The sequence below is a fragment of the Mus pahari genome, chromosome 19 (assembly GCF_900095145.1).
Source record: "Mus pahari chromosome 19, PAHARI_EIJ_v1.1, whole genome shotgun sequence".
Taxonomy (NCBI): Eukaryota; Metazoa; Chordata; class Mammalia; order Rodentia; family Muridae; genus Mus; species Mus pahari.
The window spans coordinates 28,910,524-28,930,664 of NC_034608.1; the positions used below are offsets into that span (position 1 = coordinate 28,910,524).

Genomic DNA, 20,141 nt, shown 5'->3' on the forward strand with positions numbered 1-20,141 from the left:
TTCCCCTCCCCCCTCCCTCCCTTCCCCTCTCCCTCCCCTCCCTTCCCCTCTTCTCTAGTCTGTCCTAAGGTAGAAGTCCTTCTCACCTGAAAGAAAGCTCACTCTATGCCTGGAGACAAATTATTGGGAGTGTTATTTGTTATTGGGGTGTCCTTCATCATTCTATGAGGCCATTTTGTGAATGTAGGTGGGAATTTAGCTAAGTGGTTCTAAACATCTTAGAACAAAGAAAACAATACATTATTAGTGTCATCCTGGGACTTGTAGTTGCCTCACTGAGTTTTGGTTTAGACTTTCTTGGCACTGCTTTCTTTTCAAAAGTGGTTATCATAACACGACGACATGTGAATGCTATTGTAGAGGGAATGTGTTTGTGTTGAAAATACATAGCTCACAAATAATCACATGAGGAAGTCGAGTGGGCATATTTGATTACAAAAAAATCTTAAAAAACACTGAAAAAGAAGAGCCAGAAGGCATTAACAGAACAGGAAGTCCTGAGCTAAATCCCCTCCCTCCTCTCTCCTCGTATGGTCACAGCGAAGATGTGGGTGGGTGTGTTAGGGTCATGAAGGGAAGCACTGTGGATGAGTGTGAGTATGATAATGACACCCATGTCCCAGGGGATGATGACCCCACACTCATGTGCATACGGGAAGGACTAATTCAATTCCACGGTTTAATATGAGGTAGTTAGGAAAGGAGGGAGGGAGGGAGGGAGGGAGGGAGGGAGGGAATAAAGTCAGGAGGGATAGGTGTTGGGGGCAAAGGGAGAGTTGCAGAGAGGGTGTAACTTATGAAATTTTTATTTAAAAGAAAATAAAATAGTGTTTACCTTAAGTAATTCTTTTGGTGACTAAGTTCTCCTAAGAAGGTTCTGCCTCCATCCACTCTTGCTGCAGTTCCCTGGTGTATGCAGGCACCCACCTCTCCTCACAGACAGAGCCTTCTGTAGTAGAGGGTGACTTGATGTTAACCAGAAAAAGCTTTGTTCCTTTATCTGGATGGATACAACTCATAGTAATATTAGATATTAATTATATAATATATAATCATACATAAATATTATATATATCATATATACATAAATATATTACATATTTAGTTATATATTTATATGATACATAAGTATATAACATAATATATAAATATATAATTCTTAATTCAGTATATATAATTATATAATATACAATTATATAATAATATTATATGTGGGAGCTGGGCATGGTGGCGCACGCCTTTAATCCCAGCACTCGGGAGGCAGAGGCAGGCGAATTTCTGAGTTCGAGGCCAGCCTGGTCTACCAAGTGAGTTCCAGGACAGCCAGGGCTACACAGAGAAACCCTGTTTTGAAAAACCAAAAAATATATATTATATGTGTGGGGGGGTATTTGAATATCTTAACAGCTGTGGTCCAGATAATTCAACAGTAGCTGGGTGTGAGCAGAAACTCCAAGAATCTAGTTGTTCAGTCCACACGGTTGGATATTTCAGCTGATCTTCCATATGTGCTGGAATCCCAGTGAAGTTTCCAACGCCAGTGAGAGAATGGATATGGGCACAAGGCAAGGGCAAGCAGGCAGAGCAAAAGCTTCCTTCCTTCTATACTACATAATATAAACCTATATAATAAGTATATAGGCTTCCAGCAGAAGGTGTAACCCCGATTACAAAGGAGAAGCGTGTAGCCTTTAAGTGACATTCTCCAGCCCTGTGGGGAAAGTAGCATCTAGAATGTTCTCCTGACCCACCAGTCTTGAAATATGAAGGCTTTCAGCAAGGGGCTAGCATTAATATCCTGATGTGGACAGCGAATGGTTCTGCACCAGGTTATATGTGAATTTTAAAGGGAGATGACAATGTGGATTGTTCCTGCCACAAGAGTGTGGATGTCACTCGTGAGTGACACAGAAGACACTGAACCCTGAGCGGGAGGGAGGGTTAGAGCTCTGGGGACTGTGCAGCCATTGAGTTAAGCTAGAGACCACGAGTCTGTCCCAGAGGTGTTCACTGAGGGTGCATGGAGCTGCTGTGTGGGTTGGTGGGATGAAGTCTTGTCAAGCGCTGGGGTAAACTACAGGGAAATCCAAGCCTGAACCTAAGTCAGCTCCTTAACGGTAACAGAACCTGCTGAGGTCACTGTCATGTAGCACACAGGAGCCTCGTCTGGGGAAAATAACTCCTTAAAAGTCCTGCTTGCCCCCTTTCCCTTCTGTCTGAGGGAAAGGTGAAACGGTGGCAGAAGATACTCCTCATTGCCAGACTGCCTCAGAAAGTCTCCACAGTGTTGGGATCGGTGGTCGACTTGGCTGTTGTCGGTTGTTGTCGGTGGTTGACATGTTGACCGATCCCCTCCTTCCCACCCCCCTCCCTGCCTGCCCAGGAAACCCTCACGTATGTGGGAAGCACAGTCACCCCACAGTCACCGTGAGGCAGAAGTGGGAGCTTTCTGTTGAGCGTGGTTCCCGAATGCTCACCCCACATCGAGAGAAAGAGTGAAGCGGGATTAAGTGTTCCTTAGAGTCAAGTCTCCTGGGAGGTACTCCGTTTCGAGACTTTCCCAGGCACGCTTTTCGATACTTCTGTGCCTTGGTGTGTGGCCTCCTGATGAGAGATGTCAAGGGGAAAATTACTACCTTTAATAAATAAAATATAAACATGTAATTTTTTTATCACCAGCTACCTCATGATGAGGCACCGTCTGCTGGGAATTACAAAATACCTTTATTGTCTATCATTCTTGATGCTCCCGCAAAGCCAAGGGTCCTTCAGATTGGATAGAAACGTTATGCTCATGTTCATTTGGCTGATTGTTTTCTTGAGACACGACCTCAGGTAGTCCAGGCTAACCTCTCACACCTCAGTTACCCAGGCTAGACTTGAAGTCCTGAATGTCCTGCCTCAGTTCCAAAGCCCTGGGAGTCTGTGCTACCACACCCTGATGTTTGTTGTTTATACTTATTTCTTTTTAACTGAGTGTTGCCCCCCCAACCTGTACACATAAGGTAAATGTTCCATCACTAGACTACAGCCTAGGCCTTTTCTTCATTTTATTTTATTTTATTTTTTTAAGGCAGAGTGTCATTAAGTTGTCCAGATTCACTTTGTACCAGCTACATAGTGCAACCCAAAATCCTCCTGTCAATTCCTCTTGGTGTCACACAATGTAGGCATGTCAGGGTGCCACCTTGCCCGGATTATTGTCTATGTGTCTGTCTGTCTGTCTGCCCATCATCTATGTGCATAACATCTATTATCTACAGTCTATCATGTGTCATCAACCTATTATCTATTCCTTCTCTCTATAGCACATATAGACAGAAGTGACAGGAGGATTGCTCTTTTATCATTCATCAGTCTGTCTGCTGTCCATTTACCATCTGTCTCTCTATTTGTGAATCTATCTGTTCATCCATCACCTATTATCTATGGATGTTTCTATCTATCTATCTATCTATCTATCTATCTATCTATCTATCTAATCTATCTATCTATCTATCTACCTATCTACCTATCATCTATTATCTTCTGTTTGTATCTATCATCTATGTATCTATCAGCTATCTATCATCTATGTATCTATTATCTATCATCTATCTATATATCTGTCATCTATTATCTATCTGTTTAAATATCTATAATCTATTATGTATTATCTACGTATCTATGTATCTATCATCTATATATTATATATGTATCTATCATCAATCATCTATCTCTGTATTTATGTATCTATCTATGTATTTATCTATCTACACCTTATCTATGTATCTATCATCTATCTATCTGTCTGTGTGTCTATCTATCTGTCTATCTGTCTGTCTTCCTGTCTGTCTCTCCGTCTTTCCCCCTACCTACCTTTCTCAATCCACGCATCTCCTTCTCACATGCCTTTCTGGCATCTTTATGCCTGTATAGGATGCACACTAAGCTTTTCCTCTCAGTGCCATTCTTTACTCTTTTATAATTTTACACTTCCTGTCATGTGTAATATCTATGAAGATGAGATGGCCTCATAATTTACAGTGACCTCTATTGTGAGCTCATTCACTCAAGTGATTTCAGGGTTCTGTACAGGGAAGGTTTTCTGTTATCTTCTCTAGTCATTTTTGAGTTCCAGCTTCTTGTTTTTAATTATGCTTTATTAAGTTATTTATTTACTTTATATCACCATTGCTGCTTCCCATCCCCTGTCCTCCCAGAACACTTCCACATCCCCACATCCACCATGCTTCCCTTTTCCTTAGAAAAAGGGAGGCGTCCCATGGATATCACCAGCCTTGGCATATCAAGCTGTAGTAAGATTGAGTGCATCTTCTTCTGTTGAGGCTAACCAAGTTCCAGCTTCTTATAGCTGTTATTTCTCTGGCTGTGGCTTAAAACTTAAAAGTTTATTTTAAATTTGGCATGATTGATACAAACATGAAGCTTTTTCCCAAAAGATACCCCCTTAATAATGATCCCCAGTAGATGGACCAGATCTATCACCCCAAGGACACTGACTCCAGATACAAAGCATTTTAACTTCTTCCTTTCATCCCAGCCCCTTCCCTGCCCAGCCCAACCCAGTCTACCTTCTCTGCCTGTACCTCCATGCCCAGTCTTAACCTGACTTCTGTTTGCATCCTTGTCTTAGTCAGGTTTCTATTCCTGTTCAAAACATCATGACCAAGAAGCTAGCTGGGGAGGAAAGGGTTTATTCACCTTATACTTCCACATGGTTGTTCAGGAACTCAAGACAGGAACTCAGGCAGGTCAGGAAGCAGGAGCTGATGCAGAGGCCACGGAGAGATGTTACTTACTGGCTTGCTTCCCCTGGCTTGCTCAGCTTGCTTTCTTATAGAACCCAAGGGTGCCACCAGCCCAGGGATGGCACCACCCACAACGGGCCCTCCCACCCTTGATCACTAATTGAGAAAATGCCTTTCAGCTGGATCTCATGGAGGCACTTCCTCAAGGGAGGCTCCTTTCTCTGTGATAACTCCAGCCTGCCTCAAGTTGACACACAAAATCAGCCAGTACACTCCTTCTTCAGTCACTTCATCTCATGAACACCCCTCTTCTGCTTCTACCCTCCTAGGGGTTCTCTCCTCTTGCTGAACATGAGCCCTGGCTCCCCATCCTGCCTTAACAATCGTTGTTTTGCTCACCCTAGATTCCCATTTTGCTCACCTGTGTATCTTGTGCACACTTACTTCATACATGTTTCTGCAAGTTCCTGGAACGTGGGCATTACTTGCAAACTAGGCCCATTCTTACTTATCCATTGGCTCTCCTGAGAGAGCCTTGCTCATCCACAGCATTCCCTCCTGGTGCCTACCTGCTTCCTCCACTCTTAGAAGCACCGTGCACCCACACTCGGGTCGTTTGCTCTGCCTGTATGCTATGCTGTTAGCAGCTCTCGATTGTCCCTGCCTTGGGTACCTAACTTGCTCCTGATTAGTTTCCTGGAGGAGACCTTTGTCCTTGTGGTTGATGTCCTCAGCTTTTTGGTATGCATGCATTTGGTAATCAGCGCTTCGGTGTTTGCAAAGCAAAGGGAATCAATCAGCAACCTTAAAATTAAATGCTACTGGCAAGCAGGGATAATACATTAGTATACATTAAGCATCTTTCATGCAAATGTGGCTTGCAATGCATGTTTCGACACCTGCTAGCTTCCTATATGAAGTTCATAGCATGCTGATGACCGTCTCCTCTCCCGGGGAAGGGTTCAGATGAGGTGAGTCCCGTGTCTGCAGTGTGATGATATTCTGGTATTAGAATAACTGTCTGCTTTCCTGAAACATCATGTGCTGCCGGGTAGCTTTGTAAACACCTGGGGACACAGCGTCCAGGTGATTTCCACTATGACAGGGATCAGGTACCGATGAGGTAACCTCTTACCACCAGCATTTGACTCCAAGCCAGGTCATAACACCACATATTTATCCTAACAGGTATGTGAGCCAAGGCATGCGGGAAGATGTGTCCACAGCAGAGCGTTCTCTGAACAAGGAGAGACTTGCAGCTCTGAAACATGCTCTGAATGTAATTGGCTTCAGCACCTTGGTGAGTCCCCTTATCAGGGCTTCACACAGAAAACCAGCCTCTACCAGTTTATAGAGTCACTTCTCCCAAACCGTTTCTTGAACCTCGGTGTAGCCCAAGGGTTATTGCCAGCTCTGACAGTGTTTCAGCAGAGAACAGGTTCTATCTGGCCTCCTGGTGCTGACTGTCCAGCCTGGGTAGGAGACAAAGGAGCAGGATGAACCATACTAGATACAGTAACAAGGCATTGATGCTATCTCATTTGTTTGCCTATTTATTTCTTCTTTGTTTCTTCTTTCTTTGTTTCTTTCTTTCTTTATTCCTTCCTTCCTTCTTTCTTTCTTTAATATATATGGGAGTTGTATTTGCACATAGTGCCTGTGGATGACAGAAGAGGGTATTGGGTCCCTTGGAACTAGAGTTATATACAGTTTATAAGCTACCTTGTGGGTACTGGGAATCAAACCCAGGTCCTCTCCAAGAGCACCCACACTCCAAAATACTGAGCCAGCTCTCCAGAACCATCATTTTCAATAGAAATAGAGAAAAAAATCCTTTCACCTACATTTTTAGAATAAACCAGATAACTGTGTTGTCTGAACCATGAGAAAACTGGCCAGGCTGAAGAATCCATACTGTTAAAATGCTCACCCTGCAAACTAATGTAATCACTTTACTTAAGTTTCTTCTCTAGCAGGCTAGAACATTCATTGTAATTTCTAGCCCTCTGCTGTACCAGAGCAATTTCTAAGATAACAGAGAGGCCCGTGGTCAAGCCAGGCTGCCTAAGACTCGTAGCCCGCTCTGGATACTGGGCACTTGTCATGTGACAAAGGAGGCTAAAGAAATGAACTTTTTATATCTTAAAATATTAATTTAAATTTAAATAGCCATGTGGTTAGAGGTTATTGCTCTGAATGTGTCTGGTCCCGAGAATTACACATGAATGGTTAGGCCCCTGAGGATGTTCTCAGTCTCCTTTCTGTTTTCCTGATGTGGTATCTCCGCTCCCTCAATATGGAAGTACTTTAGATTGTGGCCAAATCCTTGGGAACAATTAGCAAGAGGTCACTGGGGACCCCGGCATGCCCCAAAGCTCTTGATCCCAGATGTAGTCTGAAGTGTGAGCTCCCTTTTCCTTTCTTAGAAGGGTGTGTGTCATGCTTGCCCACAGTCTTGGGCAAGTCAGGGGCATGGGGGCCAGAGGAAGCATATAAGACAATTGATAAACGGTTCACCCTAAGTGGATTCACGGAGACACTTTGTTCAACCAGGCCCCACACCTTTAAGAGCATGGAATTCCACAGTGAGAGGCAGTCTGATGATGTCTTGTTCTTTTGGGCCTGGTTATTCAATTTCTACATGTCTGCCTTTTTCTGGCCCCACCCACTGGCATGCTCTGTATTAGCGCTGGCTTCTGTGATGTCTCTTTTCTTATCCTCAAACCCCAACCTGGAGTTTCTAGATCCCGTAGGGAACAGGAGCACAGACAGGGGCAGGGCACCATTTTACCAAAATATCATCCACTTGGAAACATCTTTCAAGTTCCACAATTGATCCTCAAAGGCAGGACAGGCAAAACACACCTGCTGAGTGGCATAGCTGATAGAGACGGCAGTGCATTTACACAAACCGCCTGATGCCCATCCCTTCATCGTAAGCCTCTAAAGCAATGTGAAGAACAAAAACTATTCCACTTTGGAGTGGTGGCCTTAGTCCATGACAATTCAAAGAACAGTATTTCTGGCCGATAAGGCCTTCAGAGTAAAATCTGCAAGGGCTTGTGGATCTTTGAGACTGCTCTGCAGAGGAGCCTCCATCTCTACACCCACCTCCAGCAGCAGGACAAGCTGACAAGGCAGGAGGACCACCACACCACTGCAGACAGAGGCAGGACCCCACCTTCTCCTTCCATGGGGAGTTTTCCTCCGATTCGGTTTCACTGCGTTATATCGTGGGTTATAGCTCTGTCTCCCTCCCTGAATAAATCATAACCACTCCCCTCCCCAGAGCAGCACAGGCCATCCTCGCCCGGGTAGAGGTGACCATCTTGCAGAGTTCAGTGGGAAATGCTGCCTTCTGTTAATTATGGAATGCTCTACCTAGGAACTGCTTGAGATCAGTATCTCCGGGTGCTTACTTTAAAGATGGGAAAGTGACAGTTCCCAGCTTCAGGTCCTACTCTCCCCTCAGTTTCAGGCTTCCAGACCAGACCCTCCTCTCCTGTTCCCTGCACCCATGTGCAAAAACAGCTTGGGACAGTGGGCTGCTGTTCCCTGCAAGAGATTGGACTACAGTCATTAATTTATTTTTTTGAATAATGATTATCCAGAACACACTAATTCATATCAGAGCAGCAATTTAGGGCAACTCACCTGGAGCTGAGATTTGATTTTGAGCAGTTTCGTGAATCTCCCATGGTGGGTCTGAGGAGTGGCGAGCCCAACCCCACCAGAATGCTCCCAGTTGCTTGGAGCTCCCACCCCTGAATTATTCTATCTGTTCTCGGGAAACACTTAGGAGGTGGAGAACCTGTTTGTTATCCTATCCGCGATACTACACATCGGAGACATTCAGTTCACCGCGCTGACAGAAGCTGACTCGGCCTTTGTCTCTGACCTCCAGCTTCTGGAACAAGGTCAGTGGAGCACCACCACCTTGATGGGAAAAGTCGTTGGGGTGCAGTTTCGCAGATCCACCAGTAGATGGCGACACAGTACAGAGTCAGGCTGGCTGCAACTATCACTGACTGGTCCTTAGTCCTGGGGGGGGGGGAGAACTTCTTTCTTTTCTCTAAAAGGGGTGGTTGACAAATGTGCTTTCCTGGTCCCATTCTGCACAGGGGTGTCATCATATACTTCAGCTTATTTGATATTATTAAAATATTCTTTGTCCCTACCCGTTCCACACAGTACTTGGAAAGGAGTCATTAGCTAAACATTATAAATTCACAATTACTTCCCTTTAAACACCATGTTCAAAAGCCCTCTCTTCTTTGATATTGCCTTCATGGTCACAACTTGCTTTTTAAAAATATCCTCAAGCCACTGGCTTCCAATAAATAGCCTATTCTCACCTATTTCAAAGTTATTTTAATAAGACATTTGGAAAAAAATATCCAGCCCTATCTACGATGGTGGTGAAGGGGAAAATGTGTCCTTACTGAATCCAGACAGACTTGAGATCCCACCCGTGTCTGGAGTACTAAGGCATTTCTCTAGATGAGTTTAAGCCAGAGAGTAGACGTTGCTCTCCTTCTACATGAAGTATGCGCACAATGGACACGCAGCGCGGTGTTCTTCGTGTCAAAATGCACGGTGCTTTCTTATTTACAGCCGTGTTTGATTTCAGTGGCAGGCATGTTGCAAGTGTCGACTGACGAGCTGGCATCCGCCCTAACGACTGATATTCAGTATTTTAAAGGTAAGTCCTTGTGCAACCTGACTTTTACCTTTGTACAGTCCCTGGGCTTCTTTCAAGTGAGGAAATGAAACAGAGCCCTGCCTGTCTCCACACGGGGGAAACTGTTTGCACGGGACTGCGCGCCAGGAGAAAGCACCGCAAGGCTGTTTGGTCCCTGTGGCTGTATGGGAACCCTGCCCTGCTCCCGGGGGATCATTCTGAGTAACTAGCCCCCCTCCCAATCAACCTGTCAGTTCAGAAAAACAAAGCCATCAATCTAAGAGGATGTATTCTCATAAAACATGGACCTTCGTGGGGGGGGGGCAGCCTTCTCGCTGCCTTTCCCCCTGCTCAGAACGGGGGCTGCCATTTATTTGGTGTTTATGAGGAGGATGGCACGGAGCCAAATGCTCCGAAGTTTGTCATTTTTTTTTTTTTTTTTATCTCAAGAATGGTCAGGAGGCGGGCATAACTATGACTCTCCTCAGGGAGGAAAGTAGTCAGGTTAAAAGGGGTTAATCGCCACAGATGCCAAGCCGCTGGTAAAGAGGCTGTCTACCTTCACAGGGTGGCTTCCAGCCCTCTGTGTATGCCTACTCCCTGTGCCACCCACCAGTGCAAGGCTATGCTCCATGCACAGGAGACTAACTAGCACTCCTGTGTGTGCTTCAGCTAGCCACTGAAAATTCAGGGTGCACGCCCTTCTTCAACCTTCCTCTTCATAGCCGTGAGGGCTAGCCTCCCCAGGCATTCTATGCTGAACTTGCCAGCTGCCTCGTGGGTCTGGCTTGCAGGGTTTTTGATGCTTAGATAATAACCTCTACTGCTTAGAATGCCCCTTCCACGCTAATCAATGGACTGAGTTTTCCCATGATCCACCCAGCTGTCCACCAGGTTCTGCTGGCTCCCCTTACCCCTCACCCTTCTCTACCAAGTAGGTTGGATCCCTCTGCCCTCTCAAAGAGCTTCCCTCCTCGCCGCCCTCCATTTCCTGCCCAGCATCACAGCGGCAGCCTCTGTTGGCGTTTTCCTCTGGACTTTGCTCATCTCCAGGGAATGGAATGGACAACAGTCTTTCAAAGACGCCACTTCTCTTAGAGATAGCTCCTCCCTGTAGGACAGATGTCCAGGTCCTCCGTCATAGCCATCCTTAGCTGTGTCTCCATCCATGCCTCTGCTCCCAGCTACATCAAGCACTTGAAGATGCTGCTGTGTCTTTCTGAACACATGGTGTCTCAGTCGGGGTTCTGTTGCTGTAAGGAAACACCATGACCCAGAAGCAAGCCAGAGAGGAAAGGGTTAATTATGCTTACACTTCTGAGGAGGTAGGACAGGAACTTAAGCAGGCCAGGAGACTTGAGGCAGGAGCTGATGCAGAGGCCATAGAGGGGTGCTGCTTACTGGCTTTCTTCTCATGGCTTGCTCAGCCTGCCTTCTTACTTAGAGAACTCAGGACCACAGCCCAGGGGATACCACCACGGGCTGGGCCCTCCCTGAATTGAGCATAGTATGGGAAAATGCCCCACAGCTGGATCTCATGGAGGCATTTCCTCGACCGAGTCTCCTCCTTCTCCGATGACTCTAGCTTGTGTCCAGTTGACCCACGAAACCAGCAAGCGCACATGTTAAATTCCGCTGGTCACGTACCATCCGGTTCCCTCAGCTCATCCCACCCGACCTCCTCTCACCACTTCGCCCACCCTTCAGAGCTCCTCAACCCCGTGAACCCGGAACTTTGGTGGTGACATCTGGAAGGCTGCGCTTGTTCCCTGCCTTAATGGGCTTTAGCACACCCATGGTTTTGACCTTGCTCTTTCAAGATAGTGAAGTTCTATCTTATCTCAGTGGTGGCTCCTCTCTCTTTCCTTTCCCTCCAGCCAACTGGAGGACTTCTCCCATCCTGGCCACCTGGTCAGCCTGAGACTTGCCAAGGCCACGGGCGAGAATTCCGGAGCCTAGCATTCTCACGCTGTCTCATCCAGCGGTACTATTACTGGATCTGCTTGCGCCCCAGGTCACCTTAACTCTCTATCCTGAGTTCCTTCACTGGCCTCCCATTCTGGAACTTCTCCTCTCTCAGGATTCCCATTGCTCCACTTGAGGATGACAGGGGCTTCCCCCTGAAGGCCCAGTCTTGTCCCCTAGACCCACAGCACATTCTGATAGATTTGACCATTACTTTCCAGACAGGCAAGTGTTCAAATGCCCTGGGCCAGTTCAGTGCCCAGCCAGTGAGTTGTTATCAGAAAGCTCATTCACAGGACCCTGAGCTAGCTCTCCAACTGAGAGGAAATGGCTCGGTTGCAGAGAGGTGCAGTGGTATGCGCAGAAATCCTAGTAAGAATTCAAGGTACCCAACACTTCAGATGTTGATCCTTGGCAGGCACCGTCTTTCAGGGCCATTTCTGGACGTGGGTGGACATCACAGAGAGTGAGTGGGACATAGACAGTTGTGTTGGCTTCTAACGAGGAGACCATTGTCCTCAATTCTCCTCTTCCTTTCACTGTTCCAGGAGACGTGATAATACGTCGACACACCATCCAGATGGCTGTGTTTTACCGTGACCTCCTGGCCAAGTCGCTGTACAGTCGTTTGTTTGGTTTTCTGATAAACACTGTGAATTGCTGCCTTCAGAATCAAGATGAATATAAAAGGTAGGACCAGTGGACGCTTGCATCTATGTTACGATGTCACACATAATTCAGGGGGTCTGGACACTGAGCCCCTGTTTACCCTGTCACAGCCCCCCTCGGTAGCAGTTAATGCTGATTGCAATGTCACCCATTCAGTCACACACAACTCAGGATTATAGGTGCTGGCTCCTGGGTTATCCATCTGCATGCAATTCAGGTGCTGTGTGTGGATGGTGGCCAAAGTGTTACTCTGTTATCCATACCAAAGCCTCCCCGTGGAGAGAGGCTTCACCTTACAGCATTGCCCAGGGTTGGCTTCATTCATGCTTCATTTTAGCAAGCTAACCTCACTGGAAGGTATTAGTAATTGTGCTTTAGAAATATAAGCCCCACCCCACCTTGCCACCCACCAGCACTGATGGATGAATCAAACTGTCTCTCATGCATAGATATGCAAATGTGTTCTCTCTAGAATGAAGGTATAGATGTGGCCTTTTGTGCACGAGAAGAATAGAAATTTCATGACTCTAGGAACAAGACAGTCTAAGAATATCTAAAGCTCAGGGGTTGGTGAAAGCCCACGTGTGTCTCTTTCAGAACCAGTTTGATGATGTGTATAACCCTGCCTTGAGATTCCTTACCTACTTCGTGGGTTATTTGACAAAGGGGCTCCGTGGTAATCCTCTTGGCTCATACCCTTAATCATCTCTAAGCGGTAGCTTTTCAGGGCTATTTGATCATCTAAAAATTATAGATTCCCATGGCATTTTGTCAATGGAAGCCCCCGTTATCATTCTTGTCATGGGTAACGACCTTGACCAGACATCTGAAAGTGAGATCGCTCTCGGAAGTCTTCACAGCGCGCTCGACTTTGAATGAAACTCTCAGAATTTTTCTGCTGTCCTGGAGTTCTTTACCAAATCCCTTGGATTAAGCCATTTCTTGGAAAATATTAAAATTAACATCAATTAATGGGAAAGTTCTGAGATGAGTATGGGCATTTCAGGCTTTGAACTAAGGGATGTTAAAGTTCTCTAAATGTACCATGCAAAAATCTCAGTGCTCAGCGCTGCATGCGTTCAACCTCCTGGGAGGTTAGGGTGGCTTATGTGCTTTGGCAGAACCCCCCCCCCCCCGGGGGGGGGGGCGGGGGGGGGTGTGTCTGTCTGTCTGTCTGTCTGTCTGTCTGTGTCTCTCTGTCTCTGTCTCTGTCTCTGTCTCTCTCTCTGTCTCTCTCTCTCTCTCTCTCTCTCTCTCTCTCTCTCTCTCCAGCCTAGCTCTCTCTGGGGTGATGAGGGCCCTAGCTCTTGCTTCTCTGGTTACCAGTTGTCTGTGGTCCTCAATCTTCCCAACCCTTTACCCTCCCTATGGTGCAATAACTAAGAGAAGGAGCTTAAGTTACAAAGGGTTTACTTTTTTTTTTTTTTTTTTTTACTGGTTATTTTATTTGTTTACATTTCAAATGTTCTCCCCTTCCTTATTTCCCCTCCAAAAACCAAAAACCCCTTCCGGCTCCCCCTGGCTCCACAAAGATGCTTACCCACCTACCCACCCACTCCCTCCTCACAGCCCTGACATTCCCCTACACTGGGTCATCGAGCCTTCACAGGACCAAGGGTCTCCCCTCCTATTGATGCCAGATGGGCCATCCTCTGCTACATGTGCAGCTAGAGCCATGGAAGGGTTTACTTTTGTTTCTGGGTTGGGAGAGATACAGTCTGCCATGGTGGGGAAGGCTGAGCATCGGGAGCAGCCGAGCCCACTGAGTCAGTGAGCCAGGAGGCAGAGGAAGGGGAATACATGGATCAAGTTTCTTTTCTCCTTTTTACTCTTAATTTGGACCAGGACGCTGGCCCATGGCATGGTACTGTCCACATGGGGGAGAACACTCTTCCCTTACTTCAGTCTCATAAACAACCCACCAGAGGTGCGCCACAGCCACCAGAGGTGTGCCACACTGATGCCCCCATGCAGTTCTTAGTGCCATCAAGTCAGCAATAGAAAGATGTCAGTCTGTAAATGTGATAATTATTCACAGCTGCTACCAATGTGCTAAACCTACCGAACTAACCTTGTAGAAAAATAGTAGCATCCTTGCTCACGTGGACAGTGATCAATTCATGTTTAATCAGCGCATACACCTGGAGACTTCTAGAAAATTTCCACTTGACATTTGAATCCTGCAGAGTCTTGAATTTTTATGATTGGAAAGACTTGGGTAAGTTAAAGAGAGGAAGCTTGGCTTCCATTACAGTGGGCATCTTGCCTGGAGTATCAGAATGGAAAGGTAGAAGGCAGCCTTTGCCTTTGAGTGTTTTTGTGGGAGACATACCTGAGGAAAGTGTTCATGGAGAACAAGAAATGAATCATAAATTATAGGTATATACTCCATCTCAAAGAGACAGCATCTCATTGGAATTATTAACATTTTTTTTTCAAGAGCCACCAAAGCTGGGTTTAAATCCTCTAGGAATGAAAGGGAAGCTTACACCTGTAGTATTTCTAACACTTGGAAATTTTCAGAACATTCATATGTTAAAGGTCTGCTTCTTGATTCAGAAAGGTTGGAGATGTTTTTTATAACCTTACAATACCTTTTGGTATTTACCAGTCCCCATTTATTCTAAAGTATTATAATTGCACAGACAATGATAAGTTTACACCTCTGGTAACTGAGCAGGTACAGTTGGTAAGCACACTGAAATGGTGGGATATTGCCATACTCGATTTTATTGTGAACATTTCAAGTGAGAGTAGATGCTGGTCAGCTGTATGTTGAGGGATTGTGGAAGGAGCAAGGGAAGTCAAGGCAGAAATGATATCTTCTTTGGGAAAGACTACCTCATTTCAGAAAGAAAAATGATCTAATATGAAAACACAATTGTACATCTCTTCTTGATTCTATGAAGACATTTCTGAGGAAGCCTTGTGGTGTCAGGCAGGGGATGGTCCATGACGAGTTAGTTAAGAGGAACAGACTGTCCCCCTCACTTGCCTGGACAAGCCAGTCTGGAAGATTAATGGGAGCTTTTCCTGGCCTCCTGTCTGTTGTGACCTTGACATCTGTGTGGCTCTCTCAGGACACCTTAGGCTGTGGTTGAGGCAGGTTGGACATGAAGCACACAGGAGCTGTGGGTTAAGCTAAGTTCAAGGTGACCTGATGCACCGAGGAAGAGAAAGCCAATAACAGAATCAATGAGAGCATGGGAACGTCTAACCACCATGCTTCATGTTTTCTTACATTTTTGTCATTCTCAAAGTGTGTGTCCACAAGTGCCTTTGGGGGTAAAAATCCTGTTAAATAGCTAAAAACTAAAACCAGCTATTTTATTGTTAAATGAGCAATAAGTGAGGCGAAACAGAAGCCCTCCAAAGTCTGTCTCTTAAGAAAGCATGTTCTGAAACCACCGTTGTCAGATGGTAATCACTTCTGGGGACAATGATTTTTCTAAGCTGTAATTTCTTGGCAGGGAGAGGAGTAGATGACGATGTCCCGGTTAAAAGCTGGTGTAACCAACAGCAGTGTGGGCACAATCAGCTTTCAAGGCCATCCCTGGCTCCCCCAGCCTCCTGTGAGAGAATCAGACGCTACCTGTGGTCCCCCCCCCCCCCGGCTTCACCTCTATCATCCTCACCTCTGGTTCACTGCTGGTGGTACCCTGCTTCTAGGGATACTGTTGTCCTTCTTGGCTTGGGGTCAGCCACGCAAGGAGGCAATAGGAGTCAGAATAACAAGTTATGTGTTAGAGCTCACAGAATCTGGCGTGTCCACCAGGTCCCTAGCTCCTGACCACACTGTCCCGAGGGAGCAGCAGTGACCAGCTCATGCTCTTATAGAGCCCAGTAAATAACAGCTAAGGGCAGTTTCAGCCTGTTTCTTAGCCAAATTCTGTTCTTATCAAACACCAGAATATCAGTATATTAATATATTTGCTCACACCCCCTCCCAGTGTCCAGCGGGAGACAGTATGTGGTAGACTGTCTCTGGAAGGAGGCCTGGGATTCCATAATGCCTTCAGAAGACACATGAGTGTCGGGTAGAGTCCTTAGACCCAGATCAGGCTCCAGCTGACGGAGATCTTGGAGATCCTATTTTTATGGGTCTGACCTTTATTTTTCTGTTTTAAAATCATGCAGCCAAACATGGATGACAGCTGGAGGTATAGAAAATACCTTCGCAGTTCGTTAGCCTCTTAGTTACTTTTCTATCGCTGTGATGAGACACCGTGACCAGGACAACTTATAAAGGAAACAATGTATCTTAGCTTACAGTCCCAGAGGGTGCATCCACAGCCTGTATGACAGGCATCAGGCAGGCAGCACAGAGTCATAGATGTGAGCTCGTGTTTTGAGACACAATCAGGAAACAGAGGGAGCTAACTGGGAGTGGCATAGGTTTTTGAAGCATCAACTAGTGACACACCTCCTCCAACAGGGCCACACCCCCTCCAACAAGGCCACACCCCCTCCAACAAGGCCACACCTCCTCCAACAGGGCCACACCTTCCCAAGCCGTCTACCAACTGGAGACCAAGTCTTGGATCATATGAGACTGTGGGCCTACGATCTCCTCTTATGGAGGCAATTCCTCGGTTGCAGTTCGCTCCTCTCTGATGGCAAGCTGTCGAGGTGACATAAAACTAGCTAGCACAGGCCCTGAGCAGGGTGTCCCATAGCACTGGTGGGTATCAGTGGTGTACCATCCACAGAGACCGGCAGGGTGCTTCTCTGCCCCTGTGAATGGTGAGACTCAAGGACAGAGAAGAAGGGCTCAAGCTTTGCTGTGTCAAATGACAAGGGCTTTCTCTGGGATGGCCTGAGGTCACCACCCCATCTTCTCATCTCCCCTATGTGCTGAGGTTGATCGCTGGATAGAGAAGCCTGGTGAGCTAACATTTGTGGCATTTCTCAAGCTGTTCAGTCTCCTTTCTATTGACCACGATACGCATTTGAAGGCATGGATGTTTGACCACGTTCGACTGTTACAGAGTCACCATGGCCAAGGCAGCTTACAAGAGAAGCTATCTAATTGGGAGGTTGCTAGTGGTTTCAGAAGGTGAGTCTGGGATCGCCGTGGTGAGGGAGCATGTGGTATGCAGGCACAGCGCTGGAGCAGTGGCTGAGAGCTTACATCAGAGACAGACAGACAGACAGACAGACTAGCATGGGCTTTTAAAAACTCAAACCCCACCTCCAACAACACATCACCTCCACCAAGGCCACACCCATTCCAACAAGGTCACACTTCCTGGTCACTCCTGAACAGATCCACCCTTGAGCCCATGGGGCTCTCCTCATTCAAACCACCACTCCACGTGATGACTTGATCACTTCCCTTCCCTCTCTGACTCTCATTTCACTACAGTTTGCATTTGATATGTGTTATTGTTAAAGGAAGCACTATCTAGACTTCGTTAATAAGTAAATAAAAAAAAAAACACACAGGAAACTGTAATTTGTAGAGAGCCAATGTGTCTAAGAATGAGATGGGATCATCAATTTACAATAAAATCTGACTGCTCTCCTCCTAATACTTCCCTGAGAGTTGACAATGAAGACTTAAACTCTAAGAGTTCCAGCTTCTAAAGTTACCCCCAGGAAAGCATGAGACAGATGAAAGACCGCAGGAAATACACAGTAAAAAATCCAGAAGCAAGCACGGGTTTTAAAGAGACAGTTTATACATTCTTTGTTAATCCTTCTGAAAGCACTTAATTCTTAATAAATGGATTTATGTTATTAATTTTTAAATGCCTCATAAAAGATAATAAAATGGCGGCAGGGCCTTTGCTGGGAGATGGAGGTAGTCTCCCTCAGCATTTCTTTCTCCATTTAATGAGTAATATCATTACTAAAATGAATAGCTTTTGGAACACCTCAAAGGCCAGCTTTTATCCTTTGCTAGGAAAGATTGAAAAATCCAAATAAAGTAACATGGGAGGCAAATGTCCACCTGCAGCCACAAGTTAGCATGAATAACATTTGGTGTTGCATTTTTAATGGGACTGAAGGGACAGACACTTAAAGCTAAAAGCATAGGTCCTTTTTGTTTCCTAGCAAAGTAGACCCGGCTCAGGCCTTCCCAGCATTCCTTTGGCTCCCCAGCTATTTCTTCCGTAATAGCTGCATAGGAACTGGCACTGAAGAGGAGCACAGAAACGCCAGCCCGAGGCATATTTTCTGTCCCATGTTTTTAAGCCCCATGTTGGCTTTGATACTTAGCCACGGTAACCCATCAAGAGTAGTCTCGCTGCTGCTTCCACTTGCCGAATCTTTCCCGTGGATGCGGAAACCTCACCTACATCTTTCCACGTTTCCCCCTCCCCACCCCTTGCCAGTGGCATCCTCCCGTGCAGCTTGGATCCCCCTGAGCCAGGCCTTCATGGCAGGACTGCAGTCAGAGCGTGAGTCTGCATTTCTCTGTCTGAGCAGCGACTCCTCCAGCAAGCACCCGGCGACAGCTGCACACTGCAGCCCTGAGATTGTCACAGATGGAAGGCGTGCTTTAGTCTCATGTCAGACGTATCGTAGATGGTCCTCTCTTGTTACAAGGGTATTTTACATTTTCCCTAAAACTGAGATTTTCAGCACTTTGTAAGTATTATTTTGTATAGAGGGACTGGAACAATTTTATATTTGATTTGAGCACTCAGGGATCCCTGCTCTATGTATTAGTATCCTTGCTGGGTCGCCCTGGGTTTCAACCTGACTGAAGTCATATCAATAACACATTTTAACAAGTTGGTTCTTTTTAGTGGTTTCCAGTGTCTTGGTGACCTTTTTTCTTCCATACATTCTGTATTAATTTGGGTATTCATGAGACGTTCTTTTAGGATACCGGCCAGAGCACATCCACAGATGACTGTGGGGGAGCCTGTCTCTCTGGGGCGAGCTTCTGCATTGCAGCATTTGTCTGGGCTCTTCCACGCAGTCAGCAATGCCCGCTGCTTTCTCCTCAGCTCACTGAGTGTCCCTCGCTTCCTGGTTTTCTTTTGCTGGACATTTCGCTTCACTCAATGTTACCACTGTGAACTCGGTTCTGCGATGTCTCCATTTACTGAGATGCTGAATGGGGAACTTTCCAGGTTGATCTTCTCTGCAGAAATCCTAAATTCCATCTAGGCTTTTCTTATCGGTTCTGATAAGGTTTTTTTGCTGGAGTAGCTCAGTGGTTTCCAACAATCAGAGGGTGCTTCCTCCCTCTGTGCCTGCTGTTTCTCTTGCTGCTTTATTGCACTGACCAGCACTTGCAGACGGTTGGAAGTGTGTGATGGTATATCTATCTTGTCTTGTTTCCAAAACGATAGCAGTGTGGCTAAGACTTCCCCTTATGCAGTGTGTTTACTTAAGGTTCCCACAGTTATCTTTCCTGGGGGGCTCTTATGTTTCATGTAAACTTTCTAAAGTCTATTGGGATTATGACAACCATCTCATTCCTTGCTTCAGTGTGTCTATTTTTAATTAATATTTAACTTTTATTATGATACTTTGTTTTTTGTTTGTTTTGCTTGGCTTTTAAGACAGGATCCCATAGCCCTAGCTGGCCTGGAACTCAATAAGTGATTCAGTCTGGCCTCAAATTTATAGGGACCCACCTGCTTCTGCCTCTAATGCTAGGGTTAAGGCATGCACCACCACACTCGCAAAGACACAGGAGTTCTATATTTATATCAATTCCAACTCTTCTCTCACAACTCCTGCTGTTCTCCCTGCTTTCTCTCTCAAATTTATGACTTCTCCTTTACTTACTATTATTTCACACACACACACACACACACACACACACACACACACACACAGGCACGCACAAATGCACACATATAACTCACTAAGTCCATTATTTTTCTTTAAAATATTTTAGTTACTTTATATGTTTTAGTGTTCAATATATGTTTGCCTCTGTGTGTGTACCATATGTATATATGTATGCTACATATATGTATATATGTATATATACCACATGTATGTGTGTACTGCATATAAGTATGTGCACCACCTGTGTGTATGTTCACCATATGTATGTTCATCACATGTATGTATGTATGTATGTACCACATGTATGTATGCATGCCACA

At 45.8% G+C, this 20,141-nt stretch overlaps 1 protein-coding gene across 2 annotated transcripts in view; it reads left to right on the forward strand.

Annotated features, from left to right (window-relative positions):
- Positions 1 to 20,141, forward strand: part of Myo16 (myosin XVI) — a 490,479-nt gene that overhangs the window by 282,664 nt on the left and 187,674 nt on the right. For both annotated transcript variants that reach the window (XM_021218659.1, XM_029531821.1), the window contains exons 17-20: positions 5,940 to 6,051; positions 8,551 to 8,668; positions 9,382 to 9,453; positions 11,946 to 12,087. In XM_021218659.1, coding sequence (XP_021074318.1) covers positions 5,940 to 6,051; positions 8,551 to 8,668; positions 9,382 to 9,453; positions 11,946 to 12,087 — 444 coding nt within the window. The remainder of the gene's footprint in view (positions 1 to 5,939; positions 6,052 to 8,550; positions 8,669 to 9,381; positions 9,454 to 11,945; positions 12,088 to 20,141) is intronic.